General features: G+C 36.7%; 1 protein-coding gene across 1 annotated transcript; it reads right to left on the bottom strand.

Moving 5' to 3' along the window:
- Window positions 1–1,738: 1,738 nt before the first annotated feature.
- On the bottom strand, window positions 1,739–3,610 carry MC4R (melanocortin 4 receptor). The gene has a single exon (XM_027893576.1). It carries the CDS (start codon window positions 3,060–3,062, stop codon window positions 2,067–2,069), a length of 996 nt encoding a protein of 331 aa, XP_027749377.1. The 5' UTR covers window positions 3,063–3,610; the 3' UTR covers window positions 1,739–2,066.
- Between the last annotated feature and the right edge of the window lie 15,582 nt (window positions 3,611–19,192).

Below are 19,192 nucleotides of genomic sequence, written 5' to 3'. Positions count from 1 at the left end.
GTAAGATTTGTGCCTTGTTCAAACTGGCAATTTCTTTCATTATTGCCTGAATATTTTTACATAGATAGTATCAGGTTTCATGGGAGAGTAAAAGGCCTTTATTAAAGTCCACTGAATTTTTGGATAGACTCTTAATTGAAATACATTCACTCTTTTCTCCTCTTGAGCTTTAATTCCATTTCTCTGGCATTTTTTATTCTAGTAAGTGCCTTTAGTTCATAAAGGCAAATTACTTTCCTCCTCTCCCTGTAAGTAAATTGGAGCTAGAAATACTGAGACCCACCTTAGGTCCTTCATTCTATTTAACAGAGAATGAGGACCAAATTTTGTCACCATTTTAAAATATCCTGAAAATTTACTCACAACTGAAAAAATCATCTTCTGTCTGAAGAATCACAGGTAGCAAACACTGGTCTCTTTAAGAATTTTTTCATTTTATGTTTTTCTTCAATGAGGGAGCAAACATCTTGAAGAAACAAGCTGTTTCTAAGAAAATTAATAGGACTGCTCATCCTGTTTTTAATTTATTCATTGTTCATCTTGGTAAAATCAAGTATTCTGGATTAAATCCTGAGTTGTGCAGTACATTTAATTTTGAGTTTTTAAATCAGAAATTATGAGATCTTCTACAAGTTTCCAGTATGTTTTATACTTATTGTGAATAAATAAATGAATAATTTTTCTGTGTCCTTACATAGAAGCTGATATTGTTGAGTTGTTAAGCAGCATCTTCATGGAATCCTGTGTACTCCCATTTATACTTTGAATGTCTCCAAAAATGCTAATACTAGGGACCCGAGGTCCCTACTATAACCTGTGGAGGGAGAGGCTTTTTAGTGTAAAACTGAGAACACATTCAATTAGATGCTTGTAAAAGTGCATTGAATTCAAGCAGCAGCAGCACACAGGGCTGCCAGACACAGAACATGGGTAACCAGACTCATCAGCCAGCACTCACTCTGTGTGATAGCATTTCCTCTGCAAACCCCTTATGTTTCACAGTGTGGTCTGAAGTGCTCAGACCAGATTAACACATGCCTTAACTCCTCTGTAAAGATCCTGGCAGTGAATCTCATCTGCTAACATCACACTTCAGAGCAGAGGGTAGCTTCTTTCCAGCAAGGATGTATTTTCGTCTGAAGCACAGATTCCTTGTTCCCCACAGCACCTCAGAATAAGAGCTGAATGTTCAAAATGAAGTTCTGACTTTATCTTCATCAGGTAAATCTCTCAGTAAATCTTTACACTGGTGCTGGCACTGTCAAAGTTATTACTGTATCTGCCTCATGGCTGAATGAAGGGTGCTGGGCTACCTGGATGCCAGTGTAGCAAATGTATCCAGGGCTAACTGATGCTCCTGGCAGCAATTTAAAGTTTTCAAAAAGGTAGTCTCAGACACAGCAATCATCACCTGGAAAACAAAACCCAGCCCAAATCCCAAGCATTCAACTGTCTGTGTAGCAAGTGTTTGAAAAATCTTGTTGCTGTGGGCAGTAACTGTAACAAAGGTTAAAATTGCTGCTGTGGAGTAGAACAAAAAGAGTTCAAAATGAATAAATACAACTTGTTGGCTTTACTAACCTTTCTGAAAAATTTGCTTTCTAATTTCAGAGAACCTCTAATCCACTAATATAAAGGTATATGCTCTATTTTAAGTTGTATATAATGTAGTGGATAGCAATAATTACTTCAACAGGATGAGAAAGAGTATCAATCAATATGTACTGTACGTCAGGCAAGTTATTTATTTTGTCAGCAGTTGAAATATGGAGCTGCTCATGTGTCTTATTATTTCACATTAATCATTACATTTATTTGCTTCTTACAAACTGCTGTGAAGTGCTGCTTCTCTTTCTAGCCAAATAAATTACAAACTATAGGCATCACAAACATTTTACAGAAATATGAATTACATGTGAATGGGATACAAGAATGAGAGAGAGAGGAGACAGAAAGAGGCGCTCACTCTTAAAGATTTAAACCAAATTCTGCTGAGAAAGAGGATCTGAAGGCTTGGAAATCTGTGCTGCATGTTGTGTACACAGTAACATATCCAGCCATTTGGTTTAATATTTGCCAGGGAAATCACAAAGCCCTCTCAGGCTACAGCAGCATATAATCTCCTTGAATGTTTTCCTGAGCTCCTGACTCCGGAATGCATAGATTAGTGGATCGATGATGGAATTGCACATGATGAGGATGAGGTAGAAGTTAAAGTGCGACATGAAGCATACACAGTAAGGGTTGTAGGGGCAGGAGATGTAGAAAATCAGGTGCAGGAAAAATGGAGCCCAGCACACAACAAAAACTCCAATCAGGATGGTGAGAGTGATGGCCCCTTTCATGTTTGCCCCTTGGCGAATAGGGCCAGTCCCTGGAAGAACAGCAATCTTTTTTATATGCATCCGAGCCATCATAAACATGTGGACATAGAGGGATGCCATGAGAATAAGCATAGTGAAGAACATGCTAATAAGGCAGATGATGACAACACTGCTGTCTGAGTAAATGATGAACAAAATGCCTGAGACTGTGCAAGCAGCCCAGATGCATGTGATGATAACCCCTACACGTTTCACTGTCATGATATTATGGTACTGGAGGGCGTAAAAGATAGTAAAGTACCTGTCCACTGCTATTGAGAGAAGACTGCAAATTGATGCAAGCAAGGAACTGCAAATCACTGAGTCAATGACATTGTCAATGTTTATGGTAAAGCTCTGTGCATCTGTGTCTGTGTTGTTTAGCAGCGTGATGACAATGGTTTCTGATCCATTAGATACACTCACTAGCATGTCAGCCACTGCCAAGCTACAGATGAAGAAGTACATCGGTGAATGGAGGTTCTTGTTCTTGGCTATCGCCACAATGACCAAGACGTTCTCCAGCAAGCTGATGATGCCCAGAGTCACAAACACTTCAGGGGATACAAAGAGTTGCTCGTAGCAGCCTCCTGATGAGTGGCCCTTTGCATTTGGCTCGCTGGCACCTCCATGCAGTCTGTAGCTGTGGTTCCAAAAATGGAGAGGCTGGAGTGTCCCACGGTGCTGAGAGAAATTCATCTTATGGAGATCCCCTTTCAGCTTCCTGCTTTTAAAACTCCTGTTCCTTTTGCATTCCACTGAAAACCTTCTTTGGCTTTTCAATTTGGAAAAACAATTAAAATAAGCTAGGACCGAGGCAGACAGCAGTTCAGAACACTTTGACTACTCTGACAAAATCAGGTTTCAGACTCGGAAATACTGGTTAACACTCTCACAGATGCAGTTTCAGATTATCTTCACATTCACCTTGGTGATTTATGTCACAGAGTCCCAACAGTCTTTATGTTTGCATCAAATTCTCCCCTGTGGTCAGTTCCTGTTTAGTTCACTGGTATGTTGCAAGGCTTTTTTGTTCCTTTCCATTAAAAGAGAGGCGAGCATAAAATGCCCAGTGACTGCTGCAGAGTAGGAACTGATTCCAAACTGCAAGCACCGCTCTCGCTGTCAGACAGTGCACGCCGGCTGCCTGTTGTACGGTGTGTGGAGGAGACAAATATTCAGGGCACTCTCCGCCTCTGCTTTCCCTTCCAGCCAATGGGATTCAGGAGCTGCAGAAAGTGGAGGGGCTGCTGATTTCGAGCCTCTCTGAAACATCACACGGCACAGTAGCTTCAGATGCAGCACAGGCTATGAGTAGCTACAGGAAAGCAGATAGGCTACCACAGATTTGCTTCCCTTCTTTAACTTCTCAGAATAATATTTAAATAGTTTTTTACAGAACTGTACTAGCAATCTTATAGAATTCTGGCAGCTGAACTAAGAGCTTTTTATTTTTCACTACATTACCACAGATTGTGATTTACTGCGTTTAATCTTGCTCTGCCTTGCATGTGTGACCAAATAAGAACAGGAAAACAAAGCAAGAGAATACATATTTCCTCTTGGTTCTCTCTCCCAGGTCTCCTTTTCCTCACTAACTTTTCTGTCACTTTACTGCTCACTTGCAAGATGTGTTGCAAGGTTGCATTATATTCTCTAATTTTCTTACAATTTTTAAGAAATGGATACAATCTAAGGACCAAAACTAACACAACCCAAAATCACAAATGTCTTAATAGACTGTTTGAAATAAAGCAGTTTGTTCTAGGTAATAGTCCTCTTCATAATCTTATTTTAGGGAAGGAAAAGATGATAGAGTCGATTGCAGAAGCCCTCTAACCATCAGGAATTAAGATATTGGGCAGAAAAACAAAACTCTGTATTTAGAATAGATGAAGGAAAGAAACAGGAGACAAAGTTGCAACCTGTGAGAAATGGAGCTCATACAATAGTAATGACGCAGAGCCATTAATAAATTTCCTAGAGGTCCATATGGCCTGTCAACCCTTGAAAAGAAAGAAGAGAAGAATGCCAAAAGAATATGAAGAGACATGACAAAAGTTGTTTTGCTGTTACGTCTTCAAGCATTACAACCATGGATGGAAAAATAAATATATTGAACAAAGCCTAAACTACAGATGAATTTTAAAGATAAGGAGGCTATTAAGCAAGTCAGTCACTGCATCTGAGAGTAATGTTTGCAAGGAAATTGTTTGAAGTAATATTTTCAGTCAACTACCAGGAAGACTACTATGTAGGGATCTGTATCTGATGCAAGAGTCCATTTTGTACAACCTCAAAGTTTTTTCATCTTCTATGCATTAGCTGGCTTTAAAATGAACAGTTGTAAAGAAGTACAGGAATACAGCACATGAGTAGAAGCACAGCTGTCTGTATTCAACATCTCAGCACTAGGGTGAAGAGGGATTTTACTTTCACATTTGAATTTATATAGATCTACGGTTATGAAGACCTTTATCAGAAGAAGAGCCTCAGTCAATTTTTTCTAGGCCACTCTCCAGATAAACTGCTTCGTAAAGATGGAACATAAACAACCAAGACAAACAAAATAACTTGTAGCACAGGAAATCCCACTTTTATCAGTTTGGAAAACATCATTTACCAGCAGCATACTTGAAATGAAATAATTTGTTGCCAAAAGGGTGAGATTTGCTTTCCTATCAAGACATAAGGCAAGCCAGGATTCAAAAAGATTTGTTATTTAGTTATAGTCCCTGGGACAGCATACAGCATGCACTAACGCCTGCCGTAGACAGGACTTGCACACCCAGCCCTTAAAGGACATAACTACAGTGTGAGAGCAGTGAGAAAAATTGTATAAAGACTGATGTGGGAGAACAGTATCTCCCAAGATAAGGTATTTTTCTACACCTGCAGCCAGAAATGAGTAATCTTTCAGTTATCCCAGGGAGGTGGGCACTCAGCATCCCTTCCCTCATGAACCACTCCATGCTGAAGTGTCTCTGACACAGGGATCTCTCCCCTTCACCTACTTAGGTAGAGGTAGAGCAGTCAAACCAGGCAAGAACATAGAGAAGCTACCTCCAGAGAATACTGCCCCATTTGTCCCATTTGTCTCCTGCCTATACCTCTTCTGGCTCCTCCCTTTCTCTGCAGATTATTTCTCTTCTTATCCCCATTTATCTTTCCATTTACTCTCTTCACCTGAAAGCTATACAGGCAATGGTTCATCCTTGATTTTTCCCTGGATGTGGTCATTAAAATGCAATGTTGGTTAAAACAAAGGAAAGAAAAGCACACTTTTTTTCCCACCCACAGCCACCACTCACCTCCAAATTTCTGCTTATGCTCTGTGTTCTTGGGGCACATTTATTTTGGTGTTATGCATTCATACTTGTGGGGTGAGGTTACATGATGGGAAGCAGCAGATTTAAGGTAGTTTAGCAACTTAGTTGAAGCTCTGAAGAGGTATATTAGCTTGCTCTAACTAAAAGGTAAAACAGCTTTATGAGCATTTTTTTAAAATAAGAGACAATCTATGTACATCTAACTACTTCAATAATAAAAAAATGGATGCATTTCTCTGGCTCTCACTCAATAAAATATAATGTTAAACATAATGTTAAAATCATTCAAAGAATACTAGTTCTCTTATACCTGAAAATATGCTAATATTTCAATTTTTTTAGTAATAGATAACAGGAATATTGCCTAATATACATTGCCTAAATTGTTTCTTAAATTTTAAAAACTTAAAACCAAGCAAGTATTTCTTTCTGGTGGCTGTCAAGCTATTTGGTGCCATGGAAAACCAGCCATGGCTGCAGAAAACTATAAATTGATAACTATATATATATATCACTACAAAGTGATATAATAATATGAGCTCCAACTCTTAAGAGAAATGAACTATCAACAAAGATCTGATACCATCTTCCCCTTTCAACATAATGAGGAAACATATGATAAAAATTATTATTTTGACCTCTCTTTAAAAATATCAATTTTAAGACTTCCTCCTACACAATTCCCCCATGTTCTATGCTCTGTTTGCAGCCGCTCATCTATACCCACCCCCCAGATAGTATTATAGTCATCTCCATCTCACAACATCTTTTGAGAGATGAATTATCCTCTGGCAGTTGATTTTGAAATTCTGAAGAAAGTGTTCACTGAAATCAATAATGAGCAGATAAAATCCTAGTAGTAACACAAGAGGACAAGCAGAGCCATGAGCAGGTTGTACAGGTCCACTGTGGGAGAAAAAACAAAGGTAGAGGGAGTTACCACAGGCCCTTTCTTGCTCAAATGCGCAGCATGTGAGATCTCCTTGAATCCCATGACCATGTTACTCGAGTACTGAGATAATACTTAGCACTTCAACATCTGTAACTGGAAACAGAGGAACAGTTGTGGGAAGCTGGGTAGAAAAAGGAGCCAAATAACAGATTATTAACACTTAATCAGTCCCTCAGAGCTGTTGCGAGTGTGCTGGTACTGTGCAGAGGGTGATGCTGCATTTACATGCACAAGCATAATTCACAGAAGATTTTAAGTGCTGAGATCCATTTTTTCTGGGCATTCAAAACCTCAAATCCATAACACAGTAAAAACACTGTAATATATTTTAGCACATAAATTTTGAAATAAAAAAAAAAAAGCCAGGCAAATAAACTTTGACATTTTCTGTGAAACTTTAGCCTGTATCATCTTTTCATATTATAGCAGTGGCAAATTCCACCTAACACTCAAAATACTCACCAAAACCAGTTCAAATAATGTAATGTACTTCTCTATCCTATCCTTCTTTGGAAGAAGCATTTATTTGATTCTTTCTAATTCACTAAATTAGCATATGAACAATACGGAGACATTTGTTTGTTCATGTATTTGGACAGGTACTTTTCTTTTGGTCCCCCAACATCCCACTGGAGCAAATCTCTGCTCTTTAGTCTGTCCACCATTCATCCTCTCCTCTTACTGCAATCTGGATTGTAAATGATGCATTCTGTATTAACATCCCTGCAAGTCTTGGAGATATGAAAAAATCATTCCCAAACTCCATTTCTTGCCCAGTGCTCAGGACATTGATCAATAGATTTTGGGACCATCTGTCTAAGCAGTTTTAAACACACCTGTGATATGCAAATGAAAACACTGGTCAGTGGAAAAGTGGTCTAATACTTTTTCACCTAGCATTTTATTTTGGAGTACTGATAGCCTTGGAATCTTACTTATTTGAGATGAAGGCAATTTTTGAGTCCAAGGGCTTCAGTGTTGAGAGCAGGAGCCTCTTTTCCTCCTATCTGTTAGTTAGAAGAATAGGAGAACAGTTTAGTCAATCTGGGAAATGAAAAGAACATAAATGTTGATTTTGTTGGCAAGTGATGCCTTTGAAGATGCTGTAACTGTTCAGAAGTGGAACGTTTTCCATTAAAATGGCACGAGGAGTGCAGAGGCTTTAAGCATGTAACCATTTAAATCTGATCTCATTTCTGGTTTAGACAATCGTTGTTGTGGTCATGGAGATTATTAATTTGTACTCAATGCAACAGTCACAATCCTTTTCCTATTGTTTTCTCCCCCATCCTGTGTTTCCCAAATAATGACTTTCCTTTTATTTGCTTGTAGATTTAGGTGCTTGTCTGTTCAGATTCATCTGAAGCACTTTATTCAAGCATCTCCGTAATCTCTTTGGTGTTAATATCCCTCTCCAAAAGACTTACAGCAGAATTTAGGATTAAGTATAAGTAAAATATTGCCATTCATCCAGATCAGCAAATGAAAAAACAATAACCTTGAATTTATAACTTCCTTGATTTGTTTTTTGCCAAACAAATAAGCTGTCAACCTGGTCATTTCCTTTGTTCATGATCTTTGAATACAAATACAACAGAGGTAATATCTCTAAAGACAACACTCTTTTCTTCACTTTATATGCTCCTGAACAGACAAGTTTTCAGCACTATAATTTCTTCTTTTACCTTAGATCGTGGGATCATTTTATATTATGAAGTTTAAAATATTCTTCGCTTTTCTAGTTTATCATGTTCCCTTTTCTGTCATAATGATATTCAGTGTTTATCTGTGTGAGAGTTGCAGTAACATTTTATTCTAGCAGAAAACTGATCTAGTCAGTCCAGCTATCTAACCATGAAAGACTGAAAAATGTTATATCTCCTTATAGTCAAATGAGAAGTAGAGAACCAAGTCAGAAAAACTGACAAATCATCATTCAGTGATAGTCCAAGATTGCATTGTGGCAAAAAAAGCAGCTGTTTTGTATGACATCAAGTCACTTCAATTCAGTTTTTTTCAATACACTCCTCAGAGTAGATGTATAACCAACAGTTAATGTGAGATGGAAAGTTATTAACTGGCTTAAGATTTCTCTTCCAGTCCTTTCTCTTCTGAGGGCTATTGTTCTTATTCCGATGCAAAAGTCATATGGACACTTCAACTCCTACTGTAAAGTGACTGGTGCTGTGTGTGCACAAATATTAGCAGGTTTGAAATCCATCAGTTAGGAGTTTCTAATAAATCAGGGTTATTTGTTGCCTGAATTAAGGAATTTACCAACAGCAGTTGTCAGGGTCCTGTCTCCAGTGTGTGTGCCATCCTATAGCTCTGGATGGCACATGCCCTAAAATGCATGCTTGCAGAATCTGGGGGCTAAAACCCTCTGGTGATGTACATAAGGTAGGCAGTGGCATGCAGATACATCTGAACACATTTGTTAAATTAGGAGGGAGCACTAATCCTACAGAAACCATAGTATGATTGCAACTTTGATGCAGAAAATATATACAATCCATTTAGTCCAAAATAAACTCCAAACAACTGAACACTTAGTAATTCAGAGTTGTAAATTTACACTCTCAATCATTTACAGTTATGGGACCTATGTTTTCATCCAGGTATTTTCTGTTTAATGTCTATGGTTATAAAAATACCAGTCTTGACTTCTATATCCAGTTCCTTGTAATGTTTCACTTAATACCTTGATTCTCTGCTTATGCACTTTGTGCATATGACAAGTTCACAAATTTCTAGGCTGCTACTGTTACCATGACATCATTTCTTTAGTACTTTTACAAAACAAGTTGTGTGCTTAGTAGCAATTGTTCAAGATGCGTAATTTATGTCTGGAGGGGCTTACATAAATACAGTTACTGAAAACCAGATTTTTTTAACTCTTACTGAATTTTCTGCACATACACATGCACATATATGCATAAACACTTCTATCTCAGTTCCATATCATGCAGTAATGTTCTGTATTGCCCTGTGCTCTTCTACATAATTTCATGTACAGGAGATAGGAGCTATTCCTCAAGAAACCCAGAGCAGCCTGAGCTCTGTTAATAGAGGTAGTCTTCAACTGTGTATCTGCAAGGTGGATTTTCATGGCTTCCATCCATTTTGGTAGCTCACCAAAGCACACTGTTTCTTAGGAAAGACACTGGACAAATCCTGGGCAGAGTTAGCAGACAGTGCTTAAGCTACTCATGAATTGTTTTCCTCTGTAAGAGTTCTTTGAAAACAACTAGAAATCCTGGAATCATAACCTGGTATAAGACATAAAATAAATACTTCAAGTCTTGTGACATGTGAAATAGCAGTGGTGTCAGAAGATTAGATGAAAGAAAAAATTTCTGAGAGTAGTTCCTTGAGGTAAGCACATCATCACTGACACACAATCCAAAACTCTCATAGTTTTCTCTAAGAGCTGAGCACAGAAAGAGAAAATACAAAACCTCTATACTTTTGAAGAGTTATAGTGTATCTGCAGTTAATTTATTTCCTGATAATCTCTTTACAAAAGTTATCAATATATAGTGAGAATGAAACGAGAGCAAGGCCTAAAGAATTAACTGAAATATCTTAGCTGAGAGAAGCCCCTCCATACCTGCTCTGCCTAAATTACTAAAGAAAAATTTGTTCTGTTCAGTTCCTCAGACCTAATCTTAAGAAGAAGGCTAGAAACATTATACAATGGGTCTGTAAATTAAGGCAAAATAAGCCTAGGTAGGCATTTGAATAGGTGAAATAGTCCTGAAGCCAAGGCTCTCTCCAAGCTTCAGTGACTGGGGCAAAGACAATGGAAAGTTAGAGAGGTCAAACTGCGGAAGACTACCAAGACCCCAGCCTCAATGATGAAGAAAAGTGGATGTAACCCCAGAATTGAGGGCCAAGAAAAGCTCCTCCCCAAACTCCATCTGAGCTCTGCCTATACTCCACCTATTATCAGTATGTATGATTAGATGTTGCAATCATATGAATATGTATGTAAGATATCATAATCATAGAAGTCAGACTGTATAAATTACCCTGTTTTATACCGATACCTTCGAACAAGTGCTTTGTGGTGATAACTCCTCTTGTTCCCAACGTCGACAAATAAATACCTTTGCTACTCAAATGACTAAAAGCTTCTGCCCAGTTATTTTACCAAATTTCTCGGATTCAAGAATACTCCACTTCATCTTGTGACAACTGATGCAATTTTAAGACGTTGGAATCAGAACACTGTACTGACAGTAAAGCTGACCTATCGGTAGTGAAAGTTGTAACACTACCGAGATTTTCAGACCGTGGGTTCACACTGATACTCCACTAACAGTGAAGACAAAGAGGTACAATGGTAAAATGGCCAAATGCCCCTTATTGCAGTGTGAGCTAGCTTTTTATCAGTAAAGCATGGAATGTGTGGAATTTGTGAGGATTTTTAGGGACTCTAACATGCAAGGGAATGGGGTACGGGGGATGGAAGACAGGGAAAAGCTATAAATTCTACTAAAAGGGCTGGTGAGCTTAGGGTTTACAATTGCAGATAGGGGCAAGGTCTAACAGTAATCAAAACTGCACATTATATACCAAAGAAGGATATTTTTCTAAAAACATTGTTACTAAATTGAATAAACTTAACACTTTTATAACATGAAAAGCTGTTTCTGAGGTAGAAGGTCAGCTGTTGTCCAGTAGTTTTGTTGCATTCCAAAGCTGTCTTTCCTCAATTCTCTTTCTCCACCATGAATATATTTCTTGTGGGAAACTTCCAACACTGACCCACTGGAAAGCAAATATATTTTATTTGCAAAGCTCTTATAGAAAAAGTTTTCTAAAATTCAGATGCATGAATCAATTCCTATTTTTGAGTATCAGAGATGGTCTGGGTCATTACTCAGAACTTCTGGTCCTCACTGAAGAGTTATTTCTAATAAATTCAGGAAGAGTCTCCTTTCTTTTCTTTTTGGAAGAAGAAAGTATGCCCTATAAATAATTTTCCTCTCCACTACTGGAGTACAGATTTTATGGCTGCCTATGACAGAAGTTGATGACATTCTGTCATAGCAGACTTTCCCAAAAAGAAAAGCTTGGATGAGTATATTAGAGCAGTACAGTAAATTAAATAAAGTAGCTCATGTGTTTATGGTGTTCAAAACCCCATACTCTATGGTTGTTAAAAAAAGAAAAAGGGGAGGAGGTAGACATGGTAGAATAGTAGTGCCGACATCCACAACAGAGTAACATCTGAATCACCTCGTCATGGCATGGTGCACAGCGTGATGGCTGAGAAATCAACCTGGGCTAGGAGATGTTTTTTCTTCAGTAGAGTAGATAGGACTCATGAGGGTCTAAATACTGAAAGTGAGTTAAATATTTATAAGGGCTCAGAGGCAGTCTTTTGTCTAGACAAATGTCGGTGAAAGTACATAATTTTTGAGAAGTCACTTGGAAAATCCCCAGAGGTCTCAACTTAGACAGTTCTTTAATGTATTAGTAGCATTTTATCTGTCTTTGTAAAGTAAAGAAATTTTGTTGAAGCTAAAATTTTAGTTGAGAGATTAGAGGGTTGTTTGAAACATTTGAGAGTTAAACATGAATGACCTGAGTAGCAGATGCTGTGCCCAAACAAACACTGCATTGATGTTTTTTTCCCTTTGATTTTGGTGGCAGACCTAGGAGTTATAGAAAGAGATCTTGGAGTTTATAGGTGGGAGAGAAATTAATTTAGGCCATCTAAGAGTTTATACTTGAAAAAAGGTGAAGAAGACCTTCGGGTTATATAGGGAAAAAATAATAAAATCTGTAAAATGAAAAGGAAAACACAGGGATAGCCTCACTTGTCTGTGAGATGCAATTTGCTTAGACTTTATCACTGAGGGCTGTTGTAAGCAAGGAAGAAGACGTTGGAACAGTAGGAAGATTTACACAACCCTTCCTGGAGCTAAAACTTTCTGAGAGAACAGGGAAAAACAAAGTACCAAAGGATCCTTGCGTGCCATACGGCAGACTCTTCAATGAGAAAGGCAGTATCTGCAGCCATTTAAACTAGGATATCAAATGGCTTTTGGGCAAACTCATTCAGTTAGTCCCCGACTCCAGAGTAAATTTTACTGTGACAGTCTGTGAGCAACTAAGCTGAGATTTCTTCCTCACATCTGCAAGAATGAGGTAAAGAATTGTAAATACAGGATGCAAGGGAGACAAAGACAATTTAAATGCATGTTACATTTCCTTTGCAGTAAAGGAAAACAAAACAAAGCCTCAAATCCTTCCAGGGACTGTTAGCCTGGACAAACACAAATCAACACGCCAGCATGTGACACCTTAATATACTGTGACTTGCTGCAGATAACTGAAAAAGAATAAAAAGAAAAACAAAATGGAATAAAGCCTTCAAAAAATTAATCAGGTAAAGAACATCAGAGAAAAATGAAGAAACTTGTAAAAACCACCAAACAATTAGAATGATTTTCCATTACCATGGAAAGCCTTTAAAAGCTTACTCAAAATATACATGGCAGATAACTACATCCTGGGAAGAACTCTCTAATTTAGATTTCTTTTTGAGAGAGGCAATGATTTCCAACAGTTATTGCTGATAATATTAAACAGAACTCCTTTGGCAAGTTATTTTAAGAATTCTAGAATATTTTTTTCTGACCGTCTTCAAATTCAGATATATGAAGTATAAGTAAATCATATCATGTGTTTTCCTGAAAAATGCTGTTTCATCCTCCTTTCTTTAACAAATAAAATTCATAACTTCTTTGAAAGACATCAAGCAAGCACCTTTTTTCTCTTCCTATGAGGAGATTTTCTTAACAATTTTAGAAAATGCTTATCAAAATAAGATGAGAATAATAAATTAGAGGAGTGAACTTGCTTATTTCTGTTACTAAATCTATATGCATTGTTACATGCCTAGTGACAGACTAATTCAGTAATAACCATAATGCCACATCACAGCCAAAATGATCAAGAAAGAGAAGGTTGCAACACTAACCTAAAACCAAGTCATGGTTTCCTTTTTCAGCAAAGTAAGGAGTACCTTATATTATAATACTCAGCAAAACTGAGTACCTCTGCTTACTTCAGATTATAATGAGACATTCTTGTAGCTGATGGAGCAGCTCAGATCTCCTGTGAAATCCACAGAGGCTCTGAGAAGCAATGACAAGCAAGCAGGGAAGGAAAGAAGCCCTGGCTCCAGTGGAGGAGCTAATGATGGAAAGAGCACAGACTTCCCTGTCAAGTTGTCTAAGTGTAGTTATATGTGCTGCTTTCATCTATTGGGAAGTGTAAGCACTGCTAAGTCCTGAAAGATTTTTATTTAAAAATAGCTCTCAGAAGCATCTCTCTATATGGTTAGTTATCAGTACAAAAAGGATTTTCTGCAGTGAAGTATAGCAAGCACCTTTTGAGGGTCATCAGCTTGTTTTCTGCCTCTTCTAGTATAAAGTCCACACAAATTACACTTAGCAAGGTCATTAACATTCAAGCAAGTTATTTTCTGAATCAAAGTGATTAAAATCACTCTGAGCCAGAATAGAGTAGTTTTCTGTGCTAGAGTCATGGAAGACATGTAATTACATTTCAGTAATTTACAGGATAGAAAAGAGAAACAAGGATGAAATATTATATGTCTGTTGTAACTGTCAGATATGGTCATGTGCTCCTGCTGTTTGCTATAGGAGAGTACCTAAGTACTTTGTATTAAGCAAGCAAGAAATTTAAAGGCCAGTGATGTTTTAGTCAGTTGAACGCAGAAATCCTTCTCACACTAGAAAAAAATATTATTTTCTGTGCATTTGCCCTACCTCCCCAGAGACAATTTTCCATACATAGTGGCACAGAATTAATGAAAAACTTTCATGGTTGAAACCTTTCTAATGCTTTAGAAAGTCAGTATCATGAAGGGAAAATTTGTTTAAAGATATGTGAGTTCCAAACAGTCTGTTGCCATCTGTGTATCAAATATGTGCAGAATTTGCAGTCACTTTTAATTACTGAATTGTATATCAAGTGTTTGATATATTTATTTGAAGGAATCAAATCAACATGGAACCCCATTGTCATAGACATTGGGCAAAATAGAATCTCTTCCTCAGAGAACAATTTGCATCTCAGAGTGGATTGAGTTTTGTACAGGAAACTAATCCTTGTCTAGCCTCTAAAATCTTGACCTAAACACAAATTTATACTGCATCCAGTCTCTCAAAATAATCAATGTGGTGCAGTTCGGACTACTGCTATTATTTCAGAACACTTTCTGTGACTAGAGACAAATTTTAATCAAAATTTAAAAGCACAAGCCATTTAAAGAAAAGGTCAAACTTCGTAGGAGGCTTAACTCTGTATTGCCTTTTATTGGCTCCAATCATGTGACACTGTCTATCCTAAAGAGGGTTTCCAAGCCAACACTGCAGAGGTTAATGGCAGATGCAATTAGTAAGCTACACTTTGGAACAAGTTTCTTGAAGAAAACTACATGTATTTTTATAAACCTACCAAGTTCTCATGAATATTGTAGTCTAACTCAGGGCTTTTTATTGATTTCTTTTCATGCTTTCTAGCCCAAGGAGTCTCCCCTTTTCATGTATTTTCAGTACATTTCTTATCTTCAGTGTGGGGTAATGTTCAGATTGCTTCTTTCAATTCAGAGAGTAAATATACTTTACATTTTTGTGTCTGAATTTCATAGATCTGCTGTTCTGAAATGAATTTAAAGCAGTGATCAGATTTAGTACCTTATGGCTGGACAGAGATATCAGCATTTCTCATTCTAACATTGCTATATTGATCAGAGTTGTACACTCTTCTCTTAAGTTATTTCATACAGAGCAGGGATCATAAATAATGACACTACCTGGATTTTCAATTCAGGGAGAGATGCTTTCTGGAACCTCTTAGAACTTTTACTTTTAAATCTTCATTTTGAAACAGCTCCCTTTCTGAAATACCAGTTCTACTCCCTAAGTTCCTTTCAAGATCTTGGAAGCTTATTCTAGGAAATGTAAAGGAATAAAAATAATATAAATTTTTTTTTATTCTCAATAGTAATGCTCTTAAACCTTCTAATTGTACCACTTTTAGAAATGCAGTATCTTCTGTTGAATATATTGCTAAAACTCACCTGGTATATGGCAAATATATTTGTAAGTGTTTGAATCTTCTGTCATTCCTCAGCTATGGTGGCTCTTTGAAATGTTTACTAATTCATTGAAAACTTGGCTTTAGAAGTCTATCACAGCTACAGTTATCCAAAGTCTGGTTTTGTCTGCCATCTTTCATTTAGGCTAGGACATAACAAAACCAAAAAGAGAAAGTAAATTCTGACGTGTATGTTTCTGTCCAATTTGTCAAATGACTGAGAAAACAATAATTCACCCTTAGTGAAAAAGACTGTAATTATTCCATTTTTTATAAAAGCAGCAATTTACAGTGAACAAGACAAACTTTTGCCAGATAGAGCATTGTACTCTTCAATGCAACAAAGTGTAAATGAACTGAAATTATGTGTGCCAAGAAACTATTCAAGACTGAGAAAGACTAACTTTATGTAAATACAGTGTGATTGATGGTTTGGGATGACCACACAAATTCAATTAATGTGCAAATTATTCCTCTCGAACCAGAATTTCAGAGGAATACAATCTATGAGATTTAATCTCTTGGCATAAAGTTGGAATAGGGTACATGAAATATAAGTTTTGTGTTAAATTTAGCTTCTGTTTGTTAAGGTAAGAATTTTCTTAACTCCTTCATGATCTGATTTAATACACTAATTTATAAGTTCTTCTACTATAAATTAAGATAATATGGAAAATTATATTATTCGTTGTATATTAATATTATTTAATAAAATATTTAACTCACTGAAAAATTATATCTCAAATTGGAGAAAATTATCAACAAAATTATGAAGTATCAATAATGCATCCAGTCAAAAATATTTTGTAGCAAAAAAATGCATTTAAAGCTGTTGTCATTTCTCACTTGAAAATGTTCATATTGAAATTTAGCACATTTTATTCTAAAAAATGTAAATTTAAGAAAAATATATTTCTTCTTTACTTGTGGTGTTCTGGCAAATCCCAATTCCTTTTTTTTCTGCTCCGAAGTCCTGGTTCAGCAAAACAGCCCTCAAACTCCCATAACTATTCACTGTATTACTTTGAGCTGATCAAAAAGTGGTATAATGTACCTGCATGTTAGTATTTCTTTAACTTTCATGTCTGACTTTGCAAATTTAGTGTATAAAATATATACTCAGGGGCATTCAGCAGAGATTTCTTAAGTCAGATGTATCATCTGACCCAGCCAGCATTTATGGAAGGAGGGAAATTAATCTGCTGTGGTTGTGCCTCCCTGGACAGTGGCAGGAGACTCATCAATCAGGGCATGTCATCTATAACACCAACTAAAGAAAAAAGAGGTACATGCACCAGTAGAAAGATCCCATTGTTTTTTACTGTGTGTACACTCACAAACTGAATGAACTGAACGCTTTTTTTCTCTTCTGAAGTACATGAATTCTAAAGACAGATAGAATAGTTGATTATGATGAAACCAATAATTAGCTTAAACTACATACTTAATATTAAGACCCTAACTAGGCATTGCATAACCATGCCCTTTTGCCTGGGGGAAAGTCTGTGCTGCACAAGATACTGAACATCAGGTTACAAGACTTGTATATCATTATCACAGAAAAATTAAATGGAGGCTAGCAGACTTTTCCAAGCTTGAACAAGAATAATTTGTTTCAAATCCCCCTGAGAAAAAATGAATGTGAACATCTCCTTCTGAAATGCCAGAAGAGGATTAAAAAGCAATAGCAATAAGCAACTATTATTGACATATCTTCATTAAAAAAATTGTAAATATCCAACCTCCTCTGACCACTTTCTAATCATCAAATTTCACCAGTCATTACATTTTTTTTCTTCTGTTGTACTCACCTGAAAAAAGATATATCTTAATAATGGATATGGAAAAAGCTATTCAAGATATTTTCCTGGAAGTCAAGTAGTGAAGAATTTAATGAGAAAATTCTCAAGTTATAATTCAGTGAAGCTTCTAAAATTAAACCCTAAGCATTGCAAGGCTTGCTGATCACTAATATCTTCATTTTGATAAGCTGAAGATAGATTGCTGATTTTCTAAATGCTTTAGATAACCTGTTCAGAGTAACAGAGTCTGTGTATGGCAGAGAGAAATAGACTGGAGCAGACATAAACTACAAACCACTGAATTGAAAAAATGATACCAAGATTCATAATTTATTGAAACAAAAGGTAAAAACTGTTTCATTTTGTTTCAGATATGAACCAGAAGTGAGTGATACAGATGTCAGTGACCAAGCATAAGCAGTGCTATAGATTTGCTACAGAACATACTTTACGATATTCTTCAACTAAATAACTCCAAAATTACTGCAATGTGAGTAACTCTTACTCTGGCAGTGTGCAATGCATAAGAAAAACAGTATTATTCTGAACTTCATCTGAACACAATATATATCTTTTCATTAATTAGTCAGTGGGCATGTTTATAGATGATTACTATGTAGAAATATATGGGCAGAGTTTTCTGTGATGATCAGTGGAAGTGGTGTTTATTGCAGCTCTTGCCAGTTCTATACTGTCCATGGATGATCTCTGCACGTTGTCCTACCTGGGAAAAACTGTAGGAATGTAAGAGTGGTGCAGAAAAGGTGAAACTGAAGACAAATTCTCTTGTGGTTGATGAAAAAAGACATGTAACGAGAGTACACTCTACCTCTCTTTTCAAGACTCAAGATAGTGTTCACAGGAGGGTTTTTGAGAGAAAGAGGAAAAGAGAAGTATTGACAAGTTATATTTTTTGATCTTCATTTCTTGTTATTTGTTATCTTTCTTTAATTTATTTTTTATCAAGAATTAAAAGCAAACATATGAGTCACTTCCTCAAGGTCCTGTGTATGTTTTGATACTTTAATACAGGAGGTGTTGATACTTTTCACTGGTTTATTTGAGAAAACCCAGAGTTTACTCCCCTGAGGAGTCATGAAGAAAGAAAGGGCCCTCAGGCATCTTCAGTTCTCTCTATGTATGCAAATCCTCTCTGACAGACAGCTTTCTAACCAGTGTTCAGATGGCTGGCTGTTGTTGATTTTCTATTCTTAAGAATTCTTATGTTTGAATTATTTTCACAATGGTTTTTCTAAACCTTTGTTACTGTAATTTATGGCCCTTCTTCTTTTATGGAACCTTGGACCTGAAAAGCAGCTCTTTTATCCCTGCACAACTGCCATATATATATTACTTTTACCTATTGGATTTATGTTCCTCATTAGCTTTTAATCTTTATTTAATTAATTTAATTTTTTTCATGAGTTGAGTTTTCTGGATCTCTGGTCATTCTCATGGCTGTCCTCTGGACTTTTTCCAACTGATCTGTGTCTCTACTGAACCATCAGTCAGTAAGGTTAATGGAATTTGGATTTTTACTATTGCATGACTGATGCTTAATTCTCTAAGCTTGTTTTGTTAATGCTGTTACACTGTACCACACTA

This window comes from Empidonax traillii, unplaced genomic scaffold (genome assembly GCF_003031625.1).
Source record: "Empidonax traillii isolate 1590-97213 ecotype Southwest subspecies unplaced genomic scaffold, ASM303162v1 scaffold396:size1303734, whole genome shotgun sequence".
In the NCBI taxonomy this organism is placed as follows: domain Eukaryota; kingdom Metazoa; phylum Chordata; class Aves; order Passeriformes; family Tyrannidae; genus Empidonax; species Empidonax traillii.
The sequence above is the reverse complement of the archived record's forward strand: the minus strand, read 5'-3'. Positions and strand labels throughout refer to the sequence as shown.

Coding starts and splice junctions, on each gene's coding strand:
- MC4R (XM_027893576.1), bottom strand. CDS start 3,062: ATGAATTTCTCTCAGCACCGTGGGACACTCCAGCCTCTCCATTTTTGG.